Consider the following 26,584-nt stretch of genomic DNA (forward strand, 5'->3'; position numbering starts at 1 on the left):
AGTTTAATACTATGATATAAGAAGCTTTTTTGCCCAAAAGTTGTATTAGTAGTTATTTGTTGGATAAGTTTTTGACCATGAGATCTAGTGTTTCTATTGTACGTGTTTGTTGTTATTTCTTGGGTTTTGTACTTATGAATGTAAATGAGTATAGTTTTAAAATAAAGTTGTTTAATTGACATGATGTTAAGATTGGTGAAGATTGCGTCAGTGCTAGTTCTTACAGGAACTTTCAGTATAATTTTCATTATGGCTTTTTGAGTTTTAATTCGTGGATTTAGTATATTTTTATTTTCACTGGCCCATCCGATAATACGGTATTCTAACAGATAGAATATAATATAATAATTTACATTTTATATATAGGTGAATAAAAACGTACGCGTATTCGATTGCAACGCTGTGTCAAAATTTCAAAGCAATCGGTGAAAAAATTTCGGAGATTTAAGATTTTGAACAAACGAACATCAAAATTTTTATTAATATAGATCATTATTAGATTATTCTTGACAGCTAACGCCATCTATGGATAACCTAATAGACTACTACGATTGCCATCCATGTTTGAGCTCTTACATTAAAATCAAGGAAATCACACATACAATTATATTAAATATAATTCTATGTGTGATTTCCTTGATTTTAATATATACAAATATAATTATCGTACCTACTAATAGTGTTGTTTTTTTTGTATGATAATTTAAAATTATATTTCAATAAATGCCGATTGATCAGCACGGAATTGAACTGAACTGAATAATATAATAAACTGTTTCAACTTTAACACATTGATTGTTTTTATGGACCAAAAATGCTGACGACCATAAACAAGTTTTCAATGTGGGTAGGAATAAAAAAAATCGCCTCGATCAAAACGGTGTAGGTCCAGTCCTGCCTTTGCCGAAGCTCAGAGCACGAATTATAATACTCCGGAGATTTCGTATCATTCTTCCTGGACGTTTTAATATAAGGTTTTAAAAAGTTTAGTAAAGAGAATATATTTAAAATATAAATAACTTACAGTAGAATTTGTGAAGAGGTTAATAATTAAAATATATTTAAAAAAAAACCTCGCGGTTTATCCAACGAATCGCTTATTATATTTTATTTTAATAATTTGTACATTTAAGGTTACAAATTACTAATTGATTGATACATGCATATATATACTATATTTTTTCTTGCTTGATGTGGCTCCTACACAACATCTTGAACCTTCCAATTGGTGCAGACTTTAAGTTTTCCGGCAGCGCATTATACTACTTCATCCCTTTATTTAGTATATTACTCTGCGTATTCGCATTGTCCTTTTTTGGTAGCCTGATTTCATTGCACGTCCTTGTTTTATGTTTTCGTATCTCCTTGTTGTATGCAATTTTACTTGAGAAATATTTAGGTAACAGGTTGTTTACTATTTTATGTACAAATATCATCTTGTTCAAGGTCAGCATCTGTTACACCGTTAGCCAATTTAGTTCCTTTAACATTTTATTGACTTTTGAATATCTATTTTGTCTAAGTAATTTTCTCATTGCTCTATTTTGAAGAATTTTAAATTTATTTTGTTCGAGGTCGTTACACAGGAAAAGGATAGTTGAGCAGTAGTTAAAATGTGGAGCAATAATGAAGTTATAAATGGTGATTGCAGTTTTTGGCATATTCTTCCCAAAAAAGATATCTTTTATCCAATTTTCTTTTGGGTATATTCAGCATGGTTGTTAAAATTGAGTTTTGAATATATTATAACTCCTAATTATATTATATAGGTAACATTTTTAACAACAATCTAATCAAATAAACTGTTCCAACTCGAAATCATCATAAAAAAAACATTTATTTTTTATAAGTTACAATTTTTTTTCAAAATTATAATGCATAATGTTATGTATTATTACAAAGTACATTAATTTAGATAAGTTGTAAATACTAGCAGTACACTACTTACATTTACGTCACGTTTATCAAAGAAAGGGTTTTTTTTACTTTTCCGCTGCAATGTTCTTACTACAATACGTGTACCAATAGAATTATTGATTACTGATAGATAACTACAATAATTCACTGTACATTCCTCTTCCAAACACAATCAAACGCATACATGGAACAGTAGTATTCAAATCTCATAATGCTTAGAATCTTAATGTAAATCCATTTTTTATGTAGGTGTTTACCATATTTCATTAATGTGATGTATGGTAAAAAGTTGGGTATTCAAGCGATAGATGGCACTAGTCAGAAAGCTTACTCCAGAGTCCGACAGATGTCGCTAGAGTGTAGCAATTGCCTGTGGGGTATCATTGACAGACTTCAAGCTTCTAGAAAGAGAGAATTACCAACCCTCGGGTAATGAACAGTGTAGCTAAATCCAGACTAAATTATTGTAACGTAAATAAACGCAATTATTGTAAGGAACCTTTTACTTATCAAAGAGTTCCCAACACAGAAATCTGCAAGTAAGCAGAGATATAACAATTAATTAAAAAAATATAAAATCAACCCGTTAAAAACAACGTTGGTTAAGTTTTTTTTTACTTTTAAATAATATTTCAATTAAAAAATAAAAATAAATTCTAAAACTTTTTTATTTGCCTGAGGATTCAACCTTCCTCAAAGAAACTAGACTAAACAACGCTAACACCTAAGCCAAATTCTAATCGAAGAGAACCAACATTAATTTTTATTTATAATATAATGTCATCCAGTTTCAGAAAAATGCACGAGTTCCACCGAAATAGAATTGACAAAATGCATTGTTATCGACAATGAGTCGACAGTCTATCTGCTCGATCAGATGTCGGGAAGTGGGTTAATTTCAACTTCCAAGATTCCACTTGGTTCATTCATTCAATCAAGAAAACGAAATTGAAATTCAAATAGATGTAATAGATGTAAGAAGTAACAAAAAAGTACACGGTTTTATCTAGCTTTTCATAGCTGAGCTGTTGAACTCGAGAATGAGTCGTAGAAACGACCCGATCTCCGGTTACAAATGTCAACCGTGTGCAAAGGTTGGGAGCGTGTTTGGACTGTTTCTCGACTAAAGGTTCAACTGCTCCAGCGCCTAAAGGTTCAATTCTGATGGTTCCTAGGAGCATCGAATTAACGGTAGAACAATGACGGCATTCCCACGTGACGCCTGTGCTCTAAAAATTGCAATGGATTAAATCATCAGCCATGACAGATGGAATATAAAAGATTTTTATTAAAATCTGTTTAAGGCGATGCACTACGTCATGTAATATTTTAAATTGAGCCACTATCAATAACAACCCTTACGTAGATGGCGATATGGTTTAAATTCCCGCTTAACACCATCCGTCTGTTTTGATTTATGCAAGAAAAAAACATGGCCAAAAAGTGCCTTTTATTTTATTTTGTGGATGTTCAGGCATAAATATCAATTTTTTTTTCAATCATTTTATAAATAACTTAATTTGCCACATTATACAATAAAATCATAACCGAAAATGGGTTCGTAAGTAGGAGATTTTGAACTTTAAAGCCGTTTTTATAGGCCTTATACATTATTTTTTTCTGGGCTTATAAAAAGACATATTTAAAAAAAACTCGATTGTTTCAAAGGCCATGATGTATTCTACTTGCAGTATTTAACTAGAGCATCGAAGCTACCAAATTTTCAAACCAAAAACACATGATTTTGCATTACTACGTATGGCATCGCCTTAAGTATGTATCTCGAATGGTACGATCCTGATTGTCTTTTTTAAATAATATTGTGTTGTAATTTTTTTGTAAGCTGCTTATGTTGTGCTCAACAAAGGAATTCCTGGTGAGACATATTTGGTCCCAAGACCAGAGATGGTCAGGATGTTTATTATTGGTTTATTTGTTCTCACCTGAAATCCATCATATGTCCAAGAGCCGAACTTCATGACGCAGGTCTGCTCGTCGAAGGGGAAGTACTCCACGTCGATCTCGCACGAAGACTTGTAGATGGCCGGTGGTCGCCAGTCCACGCGACCAGTATAATTAAGGGTCGCCTTCGTGGCCAGGGTCACCTCGAAGTTGCCGTCGGCACTGTGGACAAAGGTTATATTAACATCAAACCAGTGTGAATCGATGTAGGAAGGTGAAATGTCCACTGCAATTACCCGGAAAAACCCGTAACGCCCGTGTAATGGCAATACACTAGCATTGTAACACCAAAAAGCTAGTTTTGAGATGAATGATTTAAAATGTTTTGCATTTTATACTTTAATTTTGTTACTTTCCTCGCAAACTAAGGGTAGTAACAATTTCAAATGAAAGGTTAGATTGATTCCTCACTTAAAGTGTTATTTAAAAGTATTTTGAATTTCATTAAGTGTTTTTTTTTAACCTGGCTTATTAATTATTAATCAAACCTTAACCAATTTTTAATGTGTTACTACCATTAGTTTGCAAGGAAAATTACAAAATGTCCTAAAAAGCTTAAAATAATTGTTCTCAAAACTAGCTTTGAGGAGATACAGCATTTTGAAACATCACGCGACGTGCAAGTGGCACGGATAGCACCCGATATGTGAGGCCAAAATGCTGTAATCAAACATCCTGTCTCCCCATTTCTTGGGAGAAAATATAATATAATATGCTGATGTGCCATTGCACATCGGTAAATTTATAGAATTTCCTGGCAGAATGCTGTTTTTCATGTTGCAATATTCTGTCATTACGGAAGTGCTTTTTTAGCAGTTACAGCATTGTGCCATCGTTGATTTCTTGCAAAGTAACCATAATAAACAAATATAAGAAATATTTAATTATTGAAGACAATTTTTGCGATTCTTAAAATCTTAATTGGGCTATCCTATAATCCTATCTTGGGCTAGATGTGTTTCAAGTTATCATTTAAGAATCGCTAATATCTTTAATAATCAAATATTACAATTCGAGGTTTTACTCATTAAGTATTCTAAAAAAATATAAATATTTAAGTTTATATGATGCCCCCAGACGAAAGAAATAGATTGTGCGCTATAAATTCAAAATGCCGTATCTTCAAATTGCTACATAACGCATTATTGATGAACCGAATGTGTCAGCAATAATCATTGCGAGTGGCACCCATCCCAGCAATATTCATGTGCACGTTCTTCTGAAAAACAACGACAGCAACATGTGAAACATTCAAACACAACTGTTTTTGACAATGCCATAACTGCTCGTAATACTAGATCTCGTAATTACCCCTTTCGCTAAAATAACTTTTGGCCAAAGAAATTTTAAATACTATGCAACAAAGCCATACAATGGACTTCCACTGACAATAATGGGCCTTGTACACGTTCGCCACGTGTGAACACCGTCGCCAACGTTGGATGGTTAAAACGGTCATGTCTTTTGGACGTCAAATCGAAAATGGCACATTTTAAATCGTTGCAGAAAAATTTTTCGTTAACATAAAAATAAAATAAATTTACCTTCACTTTCGTATTTTTTTCGAAAATAAAAAAACCAATTAAAATACCCTAAGTTGCGTTGGCCACTTGATCTTCCTTTTTTAATGTGAATACCGCACAAGAGTCCCAAGAGCTCCCACCCGTCTAGAGCCACGGAATCCCCAATTGGGGTAAATTGTGATGCTGAAGGTAGTAGAGAGGGGAAGGAGGTGGGGAAGAGGAACTTGGGGGAGTACCTATCTATTCAAATCTCGGCTAAAGCCATTCACCTTCCTCTACCCTATAACCTACCTCTCCCCATACTCTTCAACCTCACAACATACTTAAATTTGGGATGTCATAGTCGAGGCAAGGACGCGATATGACCCACCATCGAGAAGAAGAACTTTTGCGAATGCAGTCACTACAGAAACAATGGTATTCTACGTACCTGTACGTCATATAAAAATCTTTGTGAAATCCCAAAGTAAAGAGGTAACAATCGGAGTCTGTCGTCGTGGCAAAAATCTAACTTGTATATCTTTACTATTTTTCTATAGACGGACAATTATTTTTACCTCGCGCCTAACTTCTATTCACGTAGTCTAGCCGTGTATTTTAGAAGCGACTTTTGTTAACCTTAGTATTAAATAAATAAGCGTTTTAAAGATCGTTTCTACTCCACGGATAATAATGTAAAGATTTTTTGATAGCATCTCAAACCTTCGACAATAAATAGTGTGTCTAAGAGAAAATCATGAGACTGCAATTATCTACGTATTTTCAATACAGTTTTAACACAGTTTTAAATACAGTTTTTTTTTGTGACGAAAGGATCAGAAACAAACGTGCAGATTATTTTTTTACAATTTGTCCCATTTCGGAAAATGTCCAGTTAGGACCTGTACATTTTAACATATTATAATTTTGATTTAATGATGCTAAAACAAATCATTTTCAAATTTAAAGGTTATGATAAAAACACATTAGCAGACTAAAACCATCGCTCAAGTTACTCAATAAAAAGTATTTACGGGATTTTTTGTATATATTCTGGACATATATTTTTTCGAAACACACCAACCGCATAAAAATCTTACAACACAGAGCAACATTGACAGCAGAGCTGTCACTCCAAAGTTTTTTAATCACTTACACTTTTCGACAGTTGATAATATCTGTAGCTACACATTGTGGCATTTTGTGGTGAAGTATCCTTACCACAGCAGGTGTACAAATGATGAAAATATAATGTGGTGGCTATTCTCCCACAGTCTTCCAAAGGGTTAAGTCATATGTACCATAATGCAAAAAAAAACGGAAACATACATTCGAGAGTTATAATGTAAGCCATTGAGAAAGAAACTTATGGGATTTTATTAAAATGGCATAAAAGAATTGTTTTATGCAAATGGGAATGCCGGAACGGGCAGACCGCAAAGCTAGGTAAAAAAAAACCCTTGGAGCAATGCCCTGCACAACTGGATAAAAAAAAACACCACAAAAACGACCGTAGCATGGCTCAATGATTCTAAAAGAATCAGAAAGTCAAAATGGTTCCAAAGGAAGTAAAGTGTATTTAATGCTAAATAAATTGTATTATATTATGAAATACTAGCGCAGACCTGCGAAAAATTACGGAATATTATAATTATAGGATTTGTCAAGCTGAAAGTATTTTTAATTTTTTTTTTTTTTGCCTCAGGAACATTGCCTTTCAAATAAAGAAATTTATCTGTCGAACTTGAAAAATTACAACATCTGTCCAATGACACTGTAAAAATATAAGACACGTTATATTCATAATGGTCGAACAAAAAATGTAGCATCCCTTATGAAAAGGTTAGCCATTCAAAGATATCTATGTATAAAGATTCATTTAAAATTATGTCCACTGGACCTAGTTCAGTAAACTACGCGCGTTGATTCAATAACGTCACTTCATTGTATTCATTCATCTACGCATCTGACAAGCATTTGAACAAAACAAATACACATTTGGAAAAATGATGTATTCATTCATAAAATAATTTTGGTACCTACTTTATCGTTTTTCTAATATGATAAGGGGTTCCAATATTGAATTAAAAGTTCATTGAACTTGAATAATGTTACGTATTACACGGAAATATTGCAAGTTACTTACCCACTTACTCTTTACCGAAATTAGAATTTTTACAAAAAATTATCGATATCGTTGTTCAAAATCGGCTTTAAGGCCTAAAGGCTGCAGTTCAATTATAATATCTTCTAGGCGTCTTAACGAGGTGCGGTTAGACGGCGGTTTCCAGTTGACGGGCTCCTTTCAGTTGAGGGTAGCGCGGGTGGTTAGCGGTGACTTTGACGTCACCGACGGAGCTGCGGGTTTCAGGAAGTACAGATTATTATTGGAATCGATTGGTAGATATAACTACACAATTTGAGGCAGGGGATCAGTTGGAATCAAAAAACTATTTTGCAACAAAGATCGTAATACAAAGGCATATAAAAAATAATCACAAAAGAAATGTACCTAATAAGAAGAAGCTTATGATTCAAAAGCCAGGAAGCACGTAGAACGGAGATAAGAGTCAATGGATACAATTTTCTATTTTTTTACTGTTTCGTATGTGAAACTTATAATTTTGATATCAAAATACCAATTTAAGATTGTACCTATTAACTCCCATCTATTTATTGTAAGTTCCCCTTGTCCTACAAAGAGTTTTGTAATGAGAACATTTGGAGCTTTGATTTTTCTTATGAACATAATACTTAGTACTATGTTCATAAGTTCATTACTTACCTAGTACTTTTGAATTAACTCAATATTTTCCAATTTGGGAGGCGGGTGTGAGTACCACCGCCCAGGGAACCATTCGTTAGATAACCAACACCTTTGCCATTAGTGAGTGATTCGCTATGTTCGGTGACTTGACAGGTTTACCTGGGTTCATATGGTGAGGATTGTCTAGGCCTTGGTGGCGGAGGCCTCTGCCCACCTACTGTGTGATAATGAGATACTGATTGAGGGAGATCTTTTACCTCTCCAGCAACACTCTCTCGATCTCGAAGGAATTCAAACGTCCGTCACTTTTGGACACACTGACCTGCAGATACATACCCACACCTTTTTCCTTCCCAGATCTTTCTCTCCTTTCTCTTCTTACTTTCCTTAAAAACCCACCACACAACATCCCCAAAGACGGCCTAGGCTTTAAGGGAAATTATTTTTGCTGTGGTCTTTCATTCGAGTCTCCAGTTGAACAGGGCATTGCAGCAAGGATTTTTTCCTGGCTTCGCGGCTTTCCTATTCCGGCATTCCCGTTTACATTTAACTACGAGTATTATTTTAAGCCCTTTTAGTAAAATCTCATATGTTTCATTCTCTATTGCTTACATTATAACTCTCAAATGTTTGTTTCCGTTTTTCGCTGTAGGTACATATGAACTTGCGTCAAACCATAAAATTAAATTATTGCAAATTTTATGGATTTAATTTTTCAAAAGAATAAAACACATTTCGACTTGACATTTTAAATAAATGCTATTTTTATTTTTATAACAGTCCTGATAATGGTACGAAGGTACCGACACCGGTAGACAATTAAAATATGTCAATAAAGTGATAGAATAAAGATTTAACTTATTTATAGATTTAACTAGAGAATAACGTAAAGTTATTTTAATTAACGATAAATGCTTATAGTTGATTTGTATCTAGCCCTAAAATTCTTCGCGCAAATCTCAAAGATATGTTTCCAACCCTGACGTAATGCAAAGATCTCCCTAAGGTAATTAATCACTTTTTGCTTCAGTGTCACAGGAGGGAAAAACACATTTAACCCAAAATGCCTTCGTTTTTTCGCTAACTTAGAACATATTATAGCATTCTGATTTATTCCGTAAGGATAATAACTTGGGAGAGAAGCAATTCGAAATTTCCTTAAATAATTACGAGGCTGTATGCGCATAACACAGTGGTTTTTTTCAACCCCCTTAGCATAAAAGCAATTTTCAAGCATGTAAATGCCAGGAACGTAGAATAACATACGAACTGGGTGAAGTTCTCTCAATTTTCATTCGTATTTTCCATAAATCTGCAGAATCGGTGAACTGGTATATTTTTCAGGAAATACGTTCACGCACGTTTTTCTTTGAAACTCATTTTTGTGAAATTGTTGTCTTATATTAAAATTCTTGGCATAATTGTGTTTTCATAAAGCCTTTATGGAAAGAAACTTCACATTGATTTTAACGAAATAATATTACAATACACATATTTTAAAATGTATTAAGTGATTTTTATGAAATTATTATGTTACATTTTGGAAAAAATTGGAAAAAATATATTACAAATTCGTTCGAAACTGGGAAATTCACAAATATGTTTAAGTAGGAAAATAAACCATTTACCTCACACCATCTTTGCACATTATGCTATCTAATGTCGCCTGGATTAATACAATCACATTAAAATAGTTATCGTGTTTACCATAAATCATCCTAGTAATTAAATTAAATAATACCTAACTACTTAATTATTATAAACCAAATAGTTTATGTAACTTTTTATTTCATTTCAGAAAAGGAATTATACAATTTGTCAAAACAAACGTCACGATCTCAAAGATGATTCTTTTTTCAAAACTTCTTTAGGCAGGTAGGTACCTTATATTGTAAAGCTCAGTCAAAGTTAGCCATGTTTGCAAAGTAAGGCTTGCTTGAGTAATAAAGTGGATGCAGCAGATTCTGGGAAACGCAAATTAGTCAAAGTTCCCATGTAGTCAAAGCAAGGCGTGTTTGAATAAAAGCAGATTTTCGATACCAAAAACGGAAAGTACAAACAAGTTAAAAATAGATGAAACGACAAACCGTCCAGCTTAAACAGAACTTTGCTACGCTTATTCAATGAATATAATAATATTATTGAAAGCGAAGATAATACTAATACATGCAAACGAAACATATTTGTCGATATCATATATAAAATTAGTTGCAAGATGATATTGTTAATTCTGAATTTGAATATGATATCGCCAAATAAGACGCTTAGGACGGGTTGTTTCGGAGAATTTGAACAATTCATCAAATTTCAACGTTCATTTTCGGGTTCTGTGAAAGACTTATTCAAGTTCTGTTTTTATATCATTGTAGGTTAGTTGCTTGACAAAACTGAAATAAAAACAGAACATGAAAAAATCTTTCACAGAACTTGAAAATGAACGTTGAAATTTGATGAATTGTTCAGATTTCCGAAACAACCCGTCCTTAATAAATAAATGTCAATGTTCGAGTGGTTTAAGACACCAGTCTCGGTAAAACAAGAAATCCTGGGTTCAATTCTTTATTGTGACCGTTATCGTTTTATTTTTCTTTGTCTTGTTCTGTTTCAAATGTTTTCTTCAATGATTTATTAAATGGATGGTTATAAGCTTCAAAATTAAAAACAAAAGTTGTTCCTGAATAATAAAATTATTATAAAATTTTCGTCAATACTTAGTACTCGTAGTACTTTTGTCTTTGTTAAAAAATAGATTTAGCCTTTGAGTTAGTTATGTTAACCTATCCACATAAAATGTTATTCATTTTATTGACTGTTATTCATAAATTTAGATTTCATCCAATTCCTCTTTAGCCCACAAATTACTATTGACATCGGTGTCACATTAGAATTATAATATTATTTTAGCGTACGAATGCAAACACGATTTACAGCTAGCAGCCGTTTCACGAAATAAACGAATGGGTGGGATTTCATGACAATTTATGGCACATTCAATAAACCAGGTAATTGAAGATGTGGGAGAACTATTTACAATAATATTGCCTGACGGCATATTTCACAAGATTTATGTGCGGGGCTCAAGAGAATATTGGACCTTGGTTTTCCGAGAGCCACATTTCTTAAAAGTTGTTATTAAAATATTTAAATTAGGAGCCTTGTGACGGAGATTTAATAAAACATGTCTTTATGTACGTACATTGGTTTAAATTTTTGGGGTATTTTTCTCTCGCTATACCAGGCACATAATAAAACTTGGCGATCCCAAGAGTCATAAAACATAATTTTATAATATTTACTTTTTAAAATACTTAATCAACAGACGTTAATAATGTTGTACTTATTGTTAAAGCGTGTTTTGTTTAACGAAATAGATAGAATACGTGAACAATGGTGTTTCCTTTTGTATGGTGTCATCCATAGACATATGAATATTAGTAGACCTGCCCTAAGTGATTAAAAGCGTATTATTCCCCACTCCCCATACCGGTTCCATTGGAGCCGGCTGGGCTCGCGTATGGCCTCGAGTGAATTTAGAAAACGTGACGTCATCATTCTTGTGCGAACTACGGTCGAGGCATCATCGGTTCATTTTACGAAATAACACGGCAAAATGGTGGCTTGTGGTATGAAAACTTGTAAAAATAGATGTAAAAAAGAGAATAAACCCAATTGTCGTATTACATTCCATATATAAGCATTATTTTACTTTATTTTAAGCATATTCACATCGTATAATATGGATCAGTTGTAGAAACATATACTATCACATCGAGATACGTCTGGACGCGAAACACAAAGCTGGTTGGTTGCTGGGAAGTAAATTATGAACATTTATAAAAGTGTCTTAACTAAATACGTAAACAAAATATTCGACTCTGAAAATAGAAGAAATTTATTTTGCCGAATTTGGACTTCGCAAATTTGTTCATAACGTGGCGAGTAATTTGCGCTCCCATGTAAAAATGTCTATTCATTCAAAAGCAGATTTTACTTTTAAGAACTAAATGGTGATATTATAATGCGAGATGCCTATATACTGTCAGATTGATTTATTGACGAATCACAGTCAGCTTTACCCCCTTCGTTCTTCAACAGTTGATTTTACCCGTCATCTTTAATTTCTAGTCTATATATTCATATGTCTGTGGTGTCATCCAATTTTAGTGACGACGGGTTACAACAAAAATCATTTGCGAGTATTGTACGAAATTAGTTAAAAGATGGAAATTGAAAACAAACCAATTCATTTTTGGTAAGTTTTTAGATTCTCACGGCCAAAAGCATTTTTGTTGTTTGTTTTTGGGACCACATCTTCGGATCTACCGGATCTGCCCTGATGATGGACACTGCAACGCTATCCGAAACGTCGGCTAAAGAAGGAGTTAGCGCAACACGGCATAACACCCCAAAAACAAAAAACAAGAATTAATTTTTTTCTTTTTTTTACATAAGCTCCATACAGGCACTGAGGACATCCTTAGGAACGCTGTCTGGAGGGTTTTTTGGGTGTTTGAAAGAATGGCTGATGGGCTCCATCAATTAGTCTTTCCAAATCATCGCAATAGGTGGGCATTCGCATCCACCGCCAACTTAAACCTCATTCGATGATTATTTAGAAATTATTTCATGGGCTATAGGTCACCCCAAGTAGCTCGCTACGTTTGGTGACTTAGCGGGGGTCCCGTGTAGCGTTCTCACCGAATACAATCAAATGATCATAAACTGATTCTGTTTTGAAATGTCAAATTGTTTCAATTAAAAAATATATAATCGAGTTAAGACATATCTACTGAGATGGATGAAAAATGGTTTTCAACATGCAGGTACTTAATGAAGTTAAAATTATCCAGAAGGTAACCCCATGGACATTATTACGATATGAAACTTATTACAGAAATTTTAAATCAATCGAATAATACATAAAACTAAATTAAAATACTCAGTTACTTTGGCGACTGCGATATTATGTATTCGATCGCTCACCTTTGATTGGTAAATGCGGCCGAATGTTTCCAGGTACCACCTCAAAAGAATTTGAGAGAAAGAAAAGAACGTTGTTTTCATATGCTGATATATGGATGGAGTTTTTTTTTAATTTTACTATGAACATAATGATAATAATGTCCCACCAGTTTTCAAGTGCTATTTCTTAATATTTCTGCACCTGTTTTCATGTTATTTATTTTTCTCTTTCAGCTAGCTTACGCTAGCTCATCCTATTTTCTAGAAAATATTTCCTGAAGGCAAAACGCAAAGTGGAGCATTAAATTTTAATTGAGTATACGGTATAACTACGCGGCACAAGGGTAGCTTTTAAATGCCAATAGGGGTGAACGCACCTGTGCCCGTGGTAAAGGGAACTTGACACATTAATTAGTATTCCTTCCATTTTCTAAGATAGCTTCGCTGTGCGGAACATGCTAGCATTAAACTGCAGTCATTATCATGTCAAGTGGTACGCGCTATTCGAATTATTCATATCTTAACTGCAGGTGAAATAAATAAGGTTCGTGTCGTGATTGAAGAAGCGTGTTTCAACGGTTTCCTTTGTGATAAAGGGGAAAATTGGAGGATGAATGAACTTAATTTCGATTGCGGTTTACAATAAAAACACATGTTAAAAAATAAATTTGTAATTCACATTTTAAATTATAGATATATTCCTTCAACGCCACTAACGTGACTTCCAGTTATAAAGGAGACAACAACTCTCATGGAATATAAAAAAAGCATTTCAAATTGGTTATCTTATGAAATATAAAATTAAAAATACCTCTCAGCCTGCCGTTTCATATCCCGGAAGCCTTCCCTGATTGAAGGAAATATATGTGGGAACCCAAAAAACAAGTAATTTTCTTATTGGATGCGCCTGACTTATAACATTCCGAGTACCAAATCCTAACACGAGATTTCCAGAGTTGTTCTTTGTTTATTCTTCAAAAACAAACTATTTCACTTATTCCTCGTTTCAAAGGCTTCATAAGCTTGGAACAAACTTAAATCACAAATTACTAACAGTTTTTACGTTAATATTATAATAATCTAACTTTTTATGATTATTTTTACCATATATGATTTTTGTTATTTGCTGTTATTTTGTTATTTGCTGTTATTTTGTTATTTGCTGATTACTTTTTTTTCTTCTCTTTTCTTTGTATTTTACTGAATCTAAAAGATCACGTTGATTCGTTTTTCTTCCCATATCATTAAAAAAAATTGCTTGTTATAGTGCCAATATAAATTGAATTGCATATTCCATTATTGTGGCTATGAATTAAATTATTATTATTATGTTATTTTTAATGCGCTAATGTGAGTTATTTAGTTTTATTAAAAAAATCTCAAAGGGCGTCAATAAATAAACTAAATAAAATTGTAATATGTGAAAAAACTTCAAATTACCAGCAAGATAATAAGGATTAACTTCTCATATAAAAAGGCAAATAATTATATATCCCACTATTAAAATGCTAAGGTTCCCTCTTTTGGATAGCGTGGATAACATTAAACTGCACCCGGTACAATTACGCCGATGATGCACGACTAGCCGGAAGGTTTTGCTAGACCCCGGCTGCTATTGAACGGCTGAAAATCTCAGCATCTCTATATAGTTTACATCAACTATCCCACCATATGTAAGAAGAAGATAACAATTTCAAGTTTAGGCAGGCAATATTTTTTACATCTTTGTTTGGTTTCTTTCTATTTTAAATACGTATATTTGAATTTTGATTAGGTTTTCTTGATTAATTGAATGAATGAAGAGAAATCTTGGAAGTGAAAACTAACGCACTTCCTGACAGCCGATTAAGCTGAAACTCGGCAGACTCGTTGTCGATGACAATTCATTATTTTGCAACCGCTGATACGCACGCGGACTTCGATGACATGCACACGCACGCGATCACATGCATTTTCAAAAATTACATGATCTACTGATATAAATCTCGGTACTATGCAATTAGAATTTGGCTTAGATATTAGCGTTGTTGACCCCATTCTCTAGGGAAGAAGGTTAAATCCTCAATCAAACCTTTTTTTTTAAGTTTAAAAATGTATGTAACTATTTTTAAACCAGTTTTCTGTAATATTCCTCAACGATTATACTCGTAACTGAAACAATTTCCATTTCCATTGATTCTAAGAAAAAAAATAATATCCAATAAATTAATTTGGCTTGACCGCATATTATTTATCTCAGTGACCACATATTCAATTCAATGTACTCTGAACTGTAAACCGAAAAGCAAAATCTACCCCCAATTTTCCCACCTGTCATTTTAGGTCCCTGGGGGTTCATACCCTCCCCCCCACCCCTTTCTCGTCACGCATTCCGAGCCATTGATTTTAATGAATCGCAACCCACGTTTGTCGTTTGGTTAACCAGAGAAATTGAAAATTGTTTTATTTGAAAGGTTGATTTATAAACTGTTCATAAAATTAGCATTAATGATTTAATTAGAAAATTGGTTCAATTGACGCCGTGTAAACGTCAAAGGAAATCATAATTATAAGAGGTGAACTAAATTTAGTGTTCATACTTAGTTATTACGTAATAACAGTAGAATAAAACATTATTTTGTGATGTTTGAATGCAGCTAAAATCCGGCTAATTGGTAAAAAATTTATTTGCCTATTTAAATGAAGAAGGGAAAAATTTGGGAAGTATCTAAAATAGAACAGTGAGAATAATACTGGCTAACAGTGAAACAGCTGACCTCGAACGCGTTGATATTTATACATAAAATAATAAAAAACCTTTTACCAAATAACTTTTTCAAAGAAAATTATATAAAAGATGAACATTTTCAGACCTAACACAGAAAGTGCATGAATGAAATTAGGCTACAAAAACGGACAAAGCAAATAAAGGAAACAATAAAAAATAATGCAATATTAAGAAACCATTAAGTCTGCACCAATTGATAGATTCAAGATGAATTGTATTAGCTATATTAATCAAAAGTAATGTAATAAATAGTTAATCTTTATAATGTTAATTCAGACGTAATAAAATAAAAATGAATGAATTATAATTTATAGTATAATAAAAACTAGAAATATCGAAACGGCTAAAGTAGACATTTTTATGTTTTCAATTTAATGAACTTAGCTTTTATCTAAAATATATTTTTTTAAATTGTGATAAAACCATTCAAATACTATTTTGAACGAATGCTCCTCACCGCTAATTATTAATATTTACCCTTGCGTAATGGGTAAACAACTACTTATAAAAGTCCCAACTTACAAACTGGATATTAACGAGTTAAGTACAGCTTATTATGTTACGTTTTGTGTACTTTGTGTAGTGTTTAGTTATTTGGTCCAATAACCGATGCCTGAACAAACCGAGGGAAGTTCTCCTCACCGGAGTTAATATTTTGGCACGGTGTGAAAATGTTGTGATGAAAATAATTAATAAATAATAACAAATTATTATAAACAATAATTATTATTCCGAAAAAACCCAAATTGTTTAAGGTCAGGTACGCCTCTTAACACCATGCATACCTATATAAAATTAACAACGCTAATAACGTTCTCAATACCAAATCATAACACTAGTTTTCCATAGTTGTTCTTTGTTTAATCGCCGAAAACCAAATATTTGATTCATTCCCTAGACCAAAGGCTACATAGGCTTGGAAATTAAATTCTCTTCCATTGATATTGCATTTATAATAGAAAATTCTAATATGTTGTGGCCTCGTAATATTTTATGTTATCTGTATATATTTTTTTTAATATTAATGCTGACCATTTTCAGCATACTTCTTCTTTTAAGTCAAGTGCATCCATTGAGCCATTAACTATTTTTTTTGTAAAAGTACCAAATTGCTCATGGTTCTTCTGCAAAATAAGTCGGTTAATTCAAGTAATTTCCATAAATTATCATAATTATTTTGTTCGACGAGTGCTGGAATTAGATAATTTGAACCTCAAATATTTGTGTTGAACTCTTCAATTTTTATTTGATATGCTCATTTTTAGTATTAAGTAATAGTGAAAGAATTAGTAACGGAAATCGTGTTTTATGATCGTTTTTATTAGTCTTTTTTTTTATACACGTATCGATGGAGCAAAAACGAAAATTAAATATAAATGATTAATCTCATTCTCCTATCCGATTATTGTACATGTTTTAGAGACGTATTGTATTATTCTCTTTCGTGTGGTAATGAGTAGGTAAGTGATTTTTAGGTTAGCTTCTTTGCAAAGGTTTCTGTTCAAACCAAAATCTCTAAATAGCGTGTAATGATTTAACTCATATTATCCTAGATTTTGAAGTGCCAACTTGTAGCAGCTAGATAAAAGCCTGTTACTGTTTGCTTGTCAAATCTACGTCATCTTAATTAAGTCAAGTCAAGTTAGTAGGATGCACTTAACTGCAGTGGAGTGCACTCACGTTAAGATAAATGCAGTGTCTATCAAAGCTTGGGACGAATTATTGCGAGTTTAAAACAATTTTGTTGAGCAACCCATCATGGCAACATTCTCAAAGCAACAAGTACAATGCGGCTGAACTATAACTTCGTACATTAATTAATTGTTAGGCGAGAGCAGAGTAGATAGTAAATTACATACAGCAGTAAATTAAAAAATTAAGTTGTTTCCTACATGTTGATGTTTGCGACCGGTCTAAAAGCTTGTGACGTCACGATACATGCGCGGCGGTACAGCAGCACTGCCATTCGAATTATGAATTGTACCGAATCGTGTCTCTATAATTGTGGGATACCATTGCATACGTTTGATCACTTTTAAATCTCTTAACTTTTGAGATACGAAAAATTACTTTTGTTGTCGTTATTAACTCTTTGAATATACATTTTTAATCCAAATCTTATATAGGATGAAACCTCATTATCTAACCTCGCATCGAAAAGAAATTTACAATACACGAGATATGGTTTCATTATTTAAATTATCAGATTTCTGTACATTTTTGGAGTATTTACCCCACAATATACAAAAAATGAAAAATCAACATAACTAAAAGTCTAAGGATGAGTTGTTTCAAAGAATTTAAACATTCATTTTCGGGTTCTGTGAAAGTCACATTCAGATTCTGGTATTATATCATCATAGGCTAGTTGCTTGATAGAACTGAAATAATAACAGAACTTGAAAAAAATCTTTCACAGAACTGGAAAATGGAAATTTTAAGAATTGTTCAAATTCTCTGAAACAACTCGTCCTAAGGCCCAGTTGATTCTTACATATTCAGATGTAACATTGTCATCAAATGTTCATTCAGCGCCATTTCGTGTTTTTTTTACATTGGTAAGATTCTAGGTGCAATTTTTTTTTTTTATTACAGTAACTCAACGGCCCTGAGGAAAATGATTTCCCTTAGAGCCTATGTACAGATTTCTGTAGATGTTGTGTGCAGGGTCTTTTTGAGGAGAGAAAGGATTGAACATGAGTCTCTTCGAAGGAAACAGAGGCTGGCAAATCGTTCCACAGCCGAGCTGTTGAACTCAAGAACGTTTCGTGAAAGTGACCCGTTCTTATATGACAATTGTCAACCATGTACAAATGTTAGGCGCGCTTTTGGCATGTTTCCCGATTATGCATCGGTGCTGAAGGGCTCAAAGACGCTAGTCCTCAGAGCATCTTCAAATTCAACAGTGGCACGCACTTTCGATTTATACATGGTCAGCAGTTGTGTTCTATTAGAGTATCTGCAAGCCCTGTACAGTACAACCAACTTCTGTGATGCTAACTTGAATATTGCTTCGATGGAGCTTCCATGCCTGAGCTGGTCACTTAGAGATACACTGAGCATATCAATGGAAGGCATGTTGGGAAGCTTATGATTAAAAAATTCTATTGTAATAAGCTGACAAGCTTAACAACGTGATTTTTGGCCTCTTTTACTGTTCTCACATTAGTTCAAAAGCTAAAACAGACTGAAGTGAACAAAATTTGATTACAATATTACATTTAATTTTCTGCGAAACAACTGTGCTTAACGTGGTTGTCTAATATCGCGTAAATAGCAAAAAATGATATTAAAATCAGAGGGAGAGGATCACAGATATCCACCATTTTAACTAAACGTCAATATCTATAGATCCAGTACCACATAGTTAATTTTCAGGAATCTGAAGTAGAACCGAAAATCTCCAGCTTTTCGGAAAAATTCCTCACAGCTTAAATTTATGGATAGATGAGAAAAACGTGAAACGTAACTGCCAAACCTGAGATATTAGGCACTTTATCATTCCTCGTGGCGGGCATTCCGTACGGCCTTAAAACTTTGACTTACAGCAAAGAGTAGGAATTTTTTCTGAAATAAACTATTCTGGGGTCAAATTTCTGGGTTATGTTGCGAGTTTACTCTTCAATGGTAGATGAATGATTGATGAAGGGACAAAGATTCAAATGTTTTATATACCACGGGTTCTTTTGAAAGATTTCCTGAATTTTGATATAATTTTGATAACCCAGCCAAAGGAAAATAAAACCAATCGAATTTGTAAGGATTTTTTTATGATTGGCAGAATTTTTGCATTTATTCATTTTATTGCCGTTTATCTAGAATCGAAACGTTAGTACTGGTTAATGGCTACAGTTTTGTTAAGTAACAATTTTAAACAAATCCAAAGTTGCCAGGAACTATCCAACCTTCCCCATGTCCTTGGATTTGGATTTAGACCCACTACATTGGAATTAATTTTTTGCCAACCACGTTACTCCTGTATAGATTTTTTTATAGAAGTATCAATATGTATCATTGAAGAAGATAATACCAACAAATCAAAACGAAACATGATACAGAACAAGATACAGAAATAAAAAGAAAACGGTCACAAGTAGGAATCGATCCCAGGATATCTTGACTTTTATTAAACGTTATATTTATGTATACCAGATGTTATTTTTGTTTAATTTTCAACATAATTTCTCAGTAATTATTTTGTTTAACATAATACTGTTTCGCTCCTGTGAACCACTGTAAACATAAATCATGTATATTTTAAAAGCCTTTTACGGCGTCTAAATAAATAAATAAATAAATATTTGTAGATTTAGGTAATTATCTAGGTTTACAACCTAGATAATTATTTTTTCCCGTATAGAGGAAGTAGCTGCCAAAAATATTGGAAAAAAATATTTGAAAGATGATACTGTTAATTCTGAATTTAATATATGAGGAAACATAGATAGGTCCCAATTGTCGAGTGGTCAAGACGTCTGTACCGGTAAGACGAAAGATCCAGGGTTCGATTCCTAGTTGTGACCGTTATCTTTTTATTTTCTTTGTCTTGTTCTGTTTCATGTTTCGTTTAGATTTATTATTAGTATCTTTTCCTTCGGTGTTATTTTAAATTATGGTTATATCCTTCAAAAGTCATTAAAAGAAAAGTTATTCCAATAAAATTCTACAAGTAACTACTTATTAACTTTGAGTTTTATTATATTATAAATAATACAATTAATTATTACTATGTTTAAATGAATCTCATTATTTAATTTGAAAATCCGTTTTGGTCATAAAAATGTTTCACAGTTATTATTTGAAATTTTTACGGCCAAAGATATTATCTTGTTTTATTTTTGGGGTATTGTGCCGTGTTAACATACCTCCTTCTATAGTCAACTTTTCGGACAGAGTTACAGTGTCTATCCTCAGGACATATGTATAAATTGTAGTGTTTTCTGATAGGTATTATTATTATTATCACGCGTGACATCTGTTTCGCCTTCCAAATGCATTATAAAACAGTTTTCAAGAGTTGGCAGGACGTGTTTTTACAAATAAAACAATTATAATTACCAATTTTTTAAGTACTTAAAATTATAACGAGTGCTACAAAAGTAAATTTGAAAATAATAAAAATGATCAAATTCTGGTGGCTTCTCTATTTTTTCTCCAACCTAGACTAAAATGTAGATATGAATATTGAATAACCTTTGATAGGATAACAAAAACTACCTCAAATAGATTTGCTGTGAAAAAGTATTCAATAACATGATCCTGAACACTGAACAAACGTAATTTTCAGCGCTGTGTTTGTTTTTTTACGATTTCCACGATTTCTGAACTAACAACTTTTGGTTGGTATTTTTGCATCCAAAACATATTTTTTCCATGTTCCAAGAATTGGCTGAAAAACATCTGCATTTTTCATCATTTACGAAGGCAGGCAGTTATAATTGCAGTATGTTCAATGAAGTTAGTAGAGAAATTTCACGAATAACCAAACTTTAGCGCTGCATTTAATTTTTAGTATTGCAGTATCTATCGGTTATATCCAAATGCATGGTGCGGGGTAACGGGTGTTTTAGTGGTGCGATATGGGTAATTTGGGTTGAAATTTAATTACACAAGTTTCACCATAGCGAAAACTTGAGTAAAACTGCGCCCGCAATCAGCATCCTGGGGCCGCCCCCATCCGCTGATCTATCTCACTTTAAGACTGTATAAGTATACAGTCGTAAGTTGTAAAAAAAGTGTTGTAAGTTGTAAAAACATCTATCTCACTATTTTTACAGTCGTAAGTTGGAACAACATCTATCTCACTATCTTTACAGTCGTAAGTAGTTGTAAGAACATCTATCTCATTGTTTTTACAGTCGTAAGTTGTATTAATATCTATCTCACTATTTTTTATAGTCGTAAGTTGTAACAACATCTATATCACTATTTTCATAGTCGTAAGTTGCTAGAACTTATATCACACTATTTGTATAGTCATAAGTTGTAACAAAATCTATCTCACTTTTTTAAAAAATTGTGACATTTATTTCAATATTTTTACTATTCACAATTTTTTCGGCCTTTAATATCTTTCTATTAAAGATATTAAAGGAAGAAAGAGACTAGTGCGCAAATACGGATATTCCTGTAGGTAAAATTAAGTTATAAGTCAATGTACCACGAACTAATAAATTACATTTTAAAGTATGTGGGATATAAAAAACCTTATTCATTACTGTTGTAGTAAAATTGTTTATAATGTCAATGTTTTGTCAAACTGAAATTTAATTACTTAAAATTATTATCACTTCGTCTTAATCTTCCATATTCATTGTTGAATTGTATTATAAAAAATAACAATAAAATACTGATTTTATTTTATCTGTCATTTTCATAATATTGTGTTAGCAAAAACCTAGCTATCAACCACTCTGTAAATTGCCATCTCAACACAGGCGTTTCACACCTGAGCAATACGTCATTATTGTAATTAAATTTAATATTAAAACAATGAAATAAAAAATTAGTAAATTTTTCTTTATATTGGAGCCCAGTGGGTTAGTAATTAGTGAAACATTGGTATTAATTATCGACCATTATTTGTGTAGCTACAGTTATATAATTTATTTATATTTTCTGGTTTATGTCGATTCCTAACAGGCCCGTGTTTTTTCTTGAAATTATGTATCGCCTCGGAAGAATATGAATTATTTATTAACTACAAAACAATGAAACAGTTTCAGTAAAAATATATAGTACAACTTCTATGCAAGTAAACAATTCACACACTAAAAATAACAAACGTCTTAGGACGTCAAACAAAGGATAATTCATAAAAGTGTTTTTCAAAATACATAACATAATATGGTGCGAACATATCATAAATTGTAGATTATTTTTGTGTATGCTTGGTGATTTTTTCCTTTCTTCGAGATGTGTGTGGAAGATGAAAACATGTGTGCGGACGAGTTTTAACAGATGTGCAGCCGCATACCCGCACACCTTGTGGGGAACATTGCTTCTAGGTAAAATAATGATTAATCTGTCTAACATTACATTATTTCATACGTGTATCTATGAACGAACTAAGTAAATAAATAAAAATGATAAATGTTACTTTCGAAATTTGATATAATTATATAACATTTTAAGGCGGGTCAGCAAACGGATCTGTAAAAATGGGGGAGTAGTAAGTGTTCCTATAACAGTTATTTTTAAAATTTCACCTTTTTTATCTAGGATAATTTTCTGAAAAGGTAATATCATTTCGCCGTCATTAATTCTATTTGCATCGTCATTAAATTTTCGCCTTTAAATCGAATTAAAATTTTCTTTACAAATTGACGCTTTTTACGCAGATTAAAATGTTAATGTCTGCTATAAAACAGAACGTAAAATAAAAACTCGCTAATTTGAGCCAAGGAAAAGAAAAAAAAGTATTAGTTCATTTAACCACTCAGGCAAATTTGATCGCTTTTTTGTGTATGTTTTTTATTTAGTTATAAAAATTACATTTTTTATCTAGTATAAACCTTTACTAACAACTAACAACGTATTTTTATGATACTTAGGCACACTTTACACTGCATCTAAAATTTATTCGTCATACAGGGTTTTCCAAAAAGAGGTGTTATTTTAATATTCAATCGTAAAAGATCAATGGTTTCGTTGCTTGTGTGGGACGTAGCGCCGTCTTGTTGAAAATAAACGTTGTCCAGATCAATACCATCCAATTCCGGCCATAACAAATAAGTAATCATCTCTCGATAGCGATCCATTCGCCGTAACTGTTCGAAAAAGCAAGGTCTAATGACTCCGCCGGACCATAAACCGTACCAAACAGTCACACGTTTAGGATAGAGAGGCTTTTCAACAATAACTCTTGGGTTGGTCCGAGACCCAGATGCGACAATTTTGCTTTTTGACGAAGCCACCGAGGTGGAAATGGGCCTCATCACTCAAGATGATTTGCATTCGATTCACTCAAGTGAATTTTAATAATTTCAATACGTTGTTGAAGCGAGTATCGTTCCATTTTTATTAATGACGTAGTTTCTACTTGTCAAATGTCAAAAATGGCAGCTTCAAAAGTAACATCTACCGAAATAGCAGGCTATTTAAAATAATACCTCTTATTGGAAAACCCTGTAGTATTTAGGCAAAACCAAGGAAAAGCAGCAAGGCTTTTAGCTTCTTTAAAGCGAAGCTTAGTGCTAAATCACTATTTTGATTAATCTTTATAACGAATTAGTGCACATTATGAATACAAAAAATATCCTTTAGATAAATTGAAAGTTTTACTATCGTTTCGGTTAAGTAGAATACAAATAAAATAATAAATTACTCAATAAAAAATATAAATGTAAGCTGCTAAAAAAAATATTTTTTCAATAGAAATGTATGAACGCGTAAAGGAAACAACTTAAAAATACAGTATTATAGCTAAGATTATCTGTGACAGTTTAATTTGTTTAACTTTTTTGCTTTTTTTTTAAAATTATTTACAAAATAAATAAAAACCAGTTTTGTGCTTGAAATCGAACGTTTCAAGAATCCGTTTGTATATAAAGTATACCAAGAATAAACACATTTTTAGCTTGTAGCCTCCCATTAACATCTGTCGGTAGTTCATTCAAAATCATAAATCCTTTAAAATAGAGATTATTTTGGGTTCCCAACAAATTTGTTTTGTGAACAGTTCATATGGTACCGAAGAATTCATTGTCATCTTACTCTTCAGGTTAGAAATATGATGTACACATTATCATGTCACATAAATATTTTGTGACAAGTTTAGTTCTTGCTTAATTGGGGTTATTTTGTCTATGGTGTTTTTTTCTCAAACTCTGGCAATATTTTGAAGGAAGGAAGTACAGTTTTGTTTATGAGCACCTCCTCCCCGGCCTGCCTTGCCGGTGGGTCGGTGGATCCAGTCACTCTCCTTTAAAGGGGCTTCAATCTGAGTTAATCATGTGAATAGGAGTTATTATTTCTTTTAAAAAAGGCGCGGGGTGTTTATCCATTCACGAACAGTTCGTGTTTGTTATTATTTTAGTGGGGAATATGGAATCCCGCTTTTATTGAGTGTTGGGCGATGGTCATGTCGGAGTGCTCGTGTTTCGGACTTGAAACCGAGATGGGTTTGGTCCTAGCTGTGGCTGGTTGTTCTTGGCGGAGTGTCTCCGTGTCGCAAGAGAACGGATTGCTGTCTTAGCTCCGTTGAAGAGTCTGGTCGACTACCACGTGCTGCAGGCCTGATGCCCCTGCAGGCGTCCATTGAAGGAGTTGCGTCCTCCTGCTTCCACCAAGAGAAGGATGTCCTGGCTTTCGACTCGGGTCCGTTCCCCGCTGCCGAGAGCAAGTCTTCGTTCGCCATCCGTTGTCGTTCTTTCGTTTCGCGTTAAGTTAGTTTAGTTTGATTCAGGAGTCCATCGGTTATGTGCCTATATTTATTTCTATGGTTACAATGTTTATCATCTGTACTGCTTTGTTGTAACTCTTGATGTTTCAATATATTTTCCATTAAGAATTCATTCTTATTATTTATGATCACCCAACTTACTTGACAGGAAATTAATCCCACAATCATGAGATGGACATCTCTGCTCTACCGTTTTTGTAAACATTGGAATGTTACTACAATATACATTACATTTCACCATTTCATACATTACATTTGGCGCTCAACGTTTAAAATATTTCATTTTCGGTGCCGTATACTTTTTTCTGTCATGTCAGGTTGGATTTTCATTAATACTAGTTGATAATATTAAAATTAAATCTATGTGTGTGTACTTTACATTTATATAATTACATTTACATATCCTATTGTCTACTATTGTTTTTCTTGCTCGAGAATATCTAATTTCTAACATTATAACCTTTAATATTAATGTTATTCAATGTTATGTTCATATATTCTCATACATAACCTATAATAATTATGTTGTTTGCATTTCCGAGTGTCATTGTATTGCAAAGAACTTTTCATTGTTTGAGTATAGACAACTTATTACTGTTGAAGTTTGAAGTTTTCGAAAGTTGAGTAAATTAATTATTATTTTTTCTTAAAATATAATATCGATTGTCTATGATTCTCTTGTTGATCTATAAACAACTCTGGTTGTCAAAATTTTGAAGGTTAAACGTCAAACCTTGTTTCTTACCTGTCATACTGATTAATAATAACTTGATTAAACATCTTTGTTTATACGCAATACGAATTGAATAATGATTAGTAAAACCTTTCATTATTATTTGCTACAAAATATAGTTCGGTATATTCTGTATTATCATAATATGTAGTTTTGTTTACGTTCCTGGGTAAATACAAATTCCAACGTAAACACAATTTAAATCTCCTTTTGATACTTTCGAAATACTTTGTTACAAGTCATTCGTAAATAAATCATAATTATTGAAAGTAATATCAATGTAGTGTCAAACATAATATTATGTACTACGTACATCTGTCATTCTTAATTAAGTTGTTGTTGTTAATGTCATCTGACATTTGATACTAGTAATTACTTCATTGTTTACAAACATTGCGATCTATGGAGCGATCAAAGGCGATTGTATTTTTATGAATGGTTCCTTTTGATACTTTCGAAATACTTTGTTACAAGTCATTCGTAAATAAATCATAATTATTGAAAGTAATATCAATGTAGTGTCAAACATAATATTATGTACTACGTACATCTGTCATTCTTAATTAAGTTG

The 26,584-nt window shown here is 32.7% G+C and overlaps 1 protein-coding gene across 1 annotated transcript in view; it reads right to left on the reverse strand.

The window, feature by feature from the left end:
- Positions 1-26,584, reverse strand: part of LOC149422889 (acetylcholine receptor subunit alpha-like) — a 460,793-nt gene that overhangs the window by 107,136 nt on the left and 327,073 nt on the right. The window contains exon 6 of the mRNA XM_089632334.1: positions 3,861-4,041. Within this exon, the coding sequence (XP_089488460.1) occupies positions 3,861-4,041 (181 nt within the window). The remainder of the gene's footprint in view (positions 1-3,860; positions 4,042-26,584) is intronic.

The sequence above is a fragment of the Hesperophylax consimilis genome, chromosome 6, assembly GCF_061612785.1.
Source record: "Hesperophylax consimilis isolate HC1 chromosome 6, BYU_Hcon_1.0, whole genome shotgun sequence".
Taxonomy (NCBI): domain Eukaryota; kingdom Metazoa; phylum Arthropoda; class Insecta; order Trichoptera; family Limnephilidae; genus Hesperophylax; species Hesperophylax consimilis.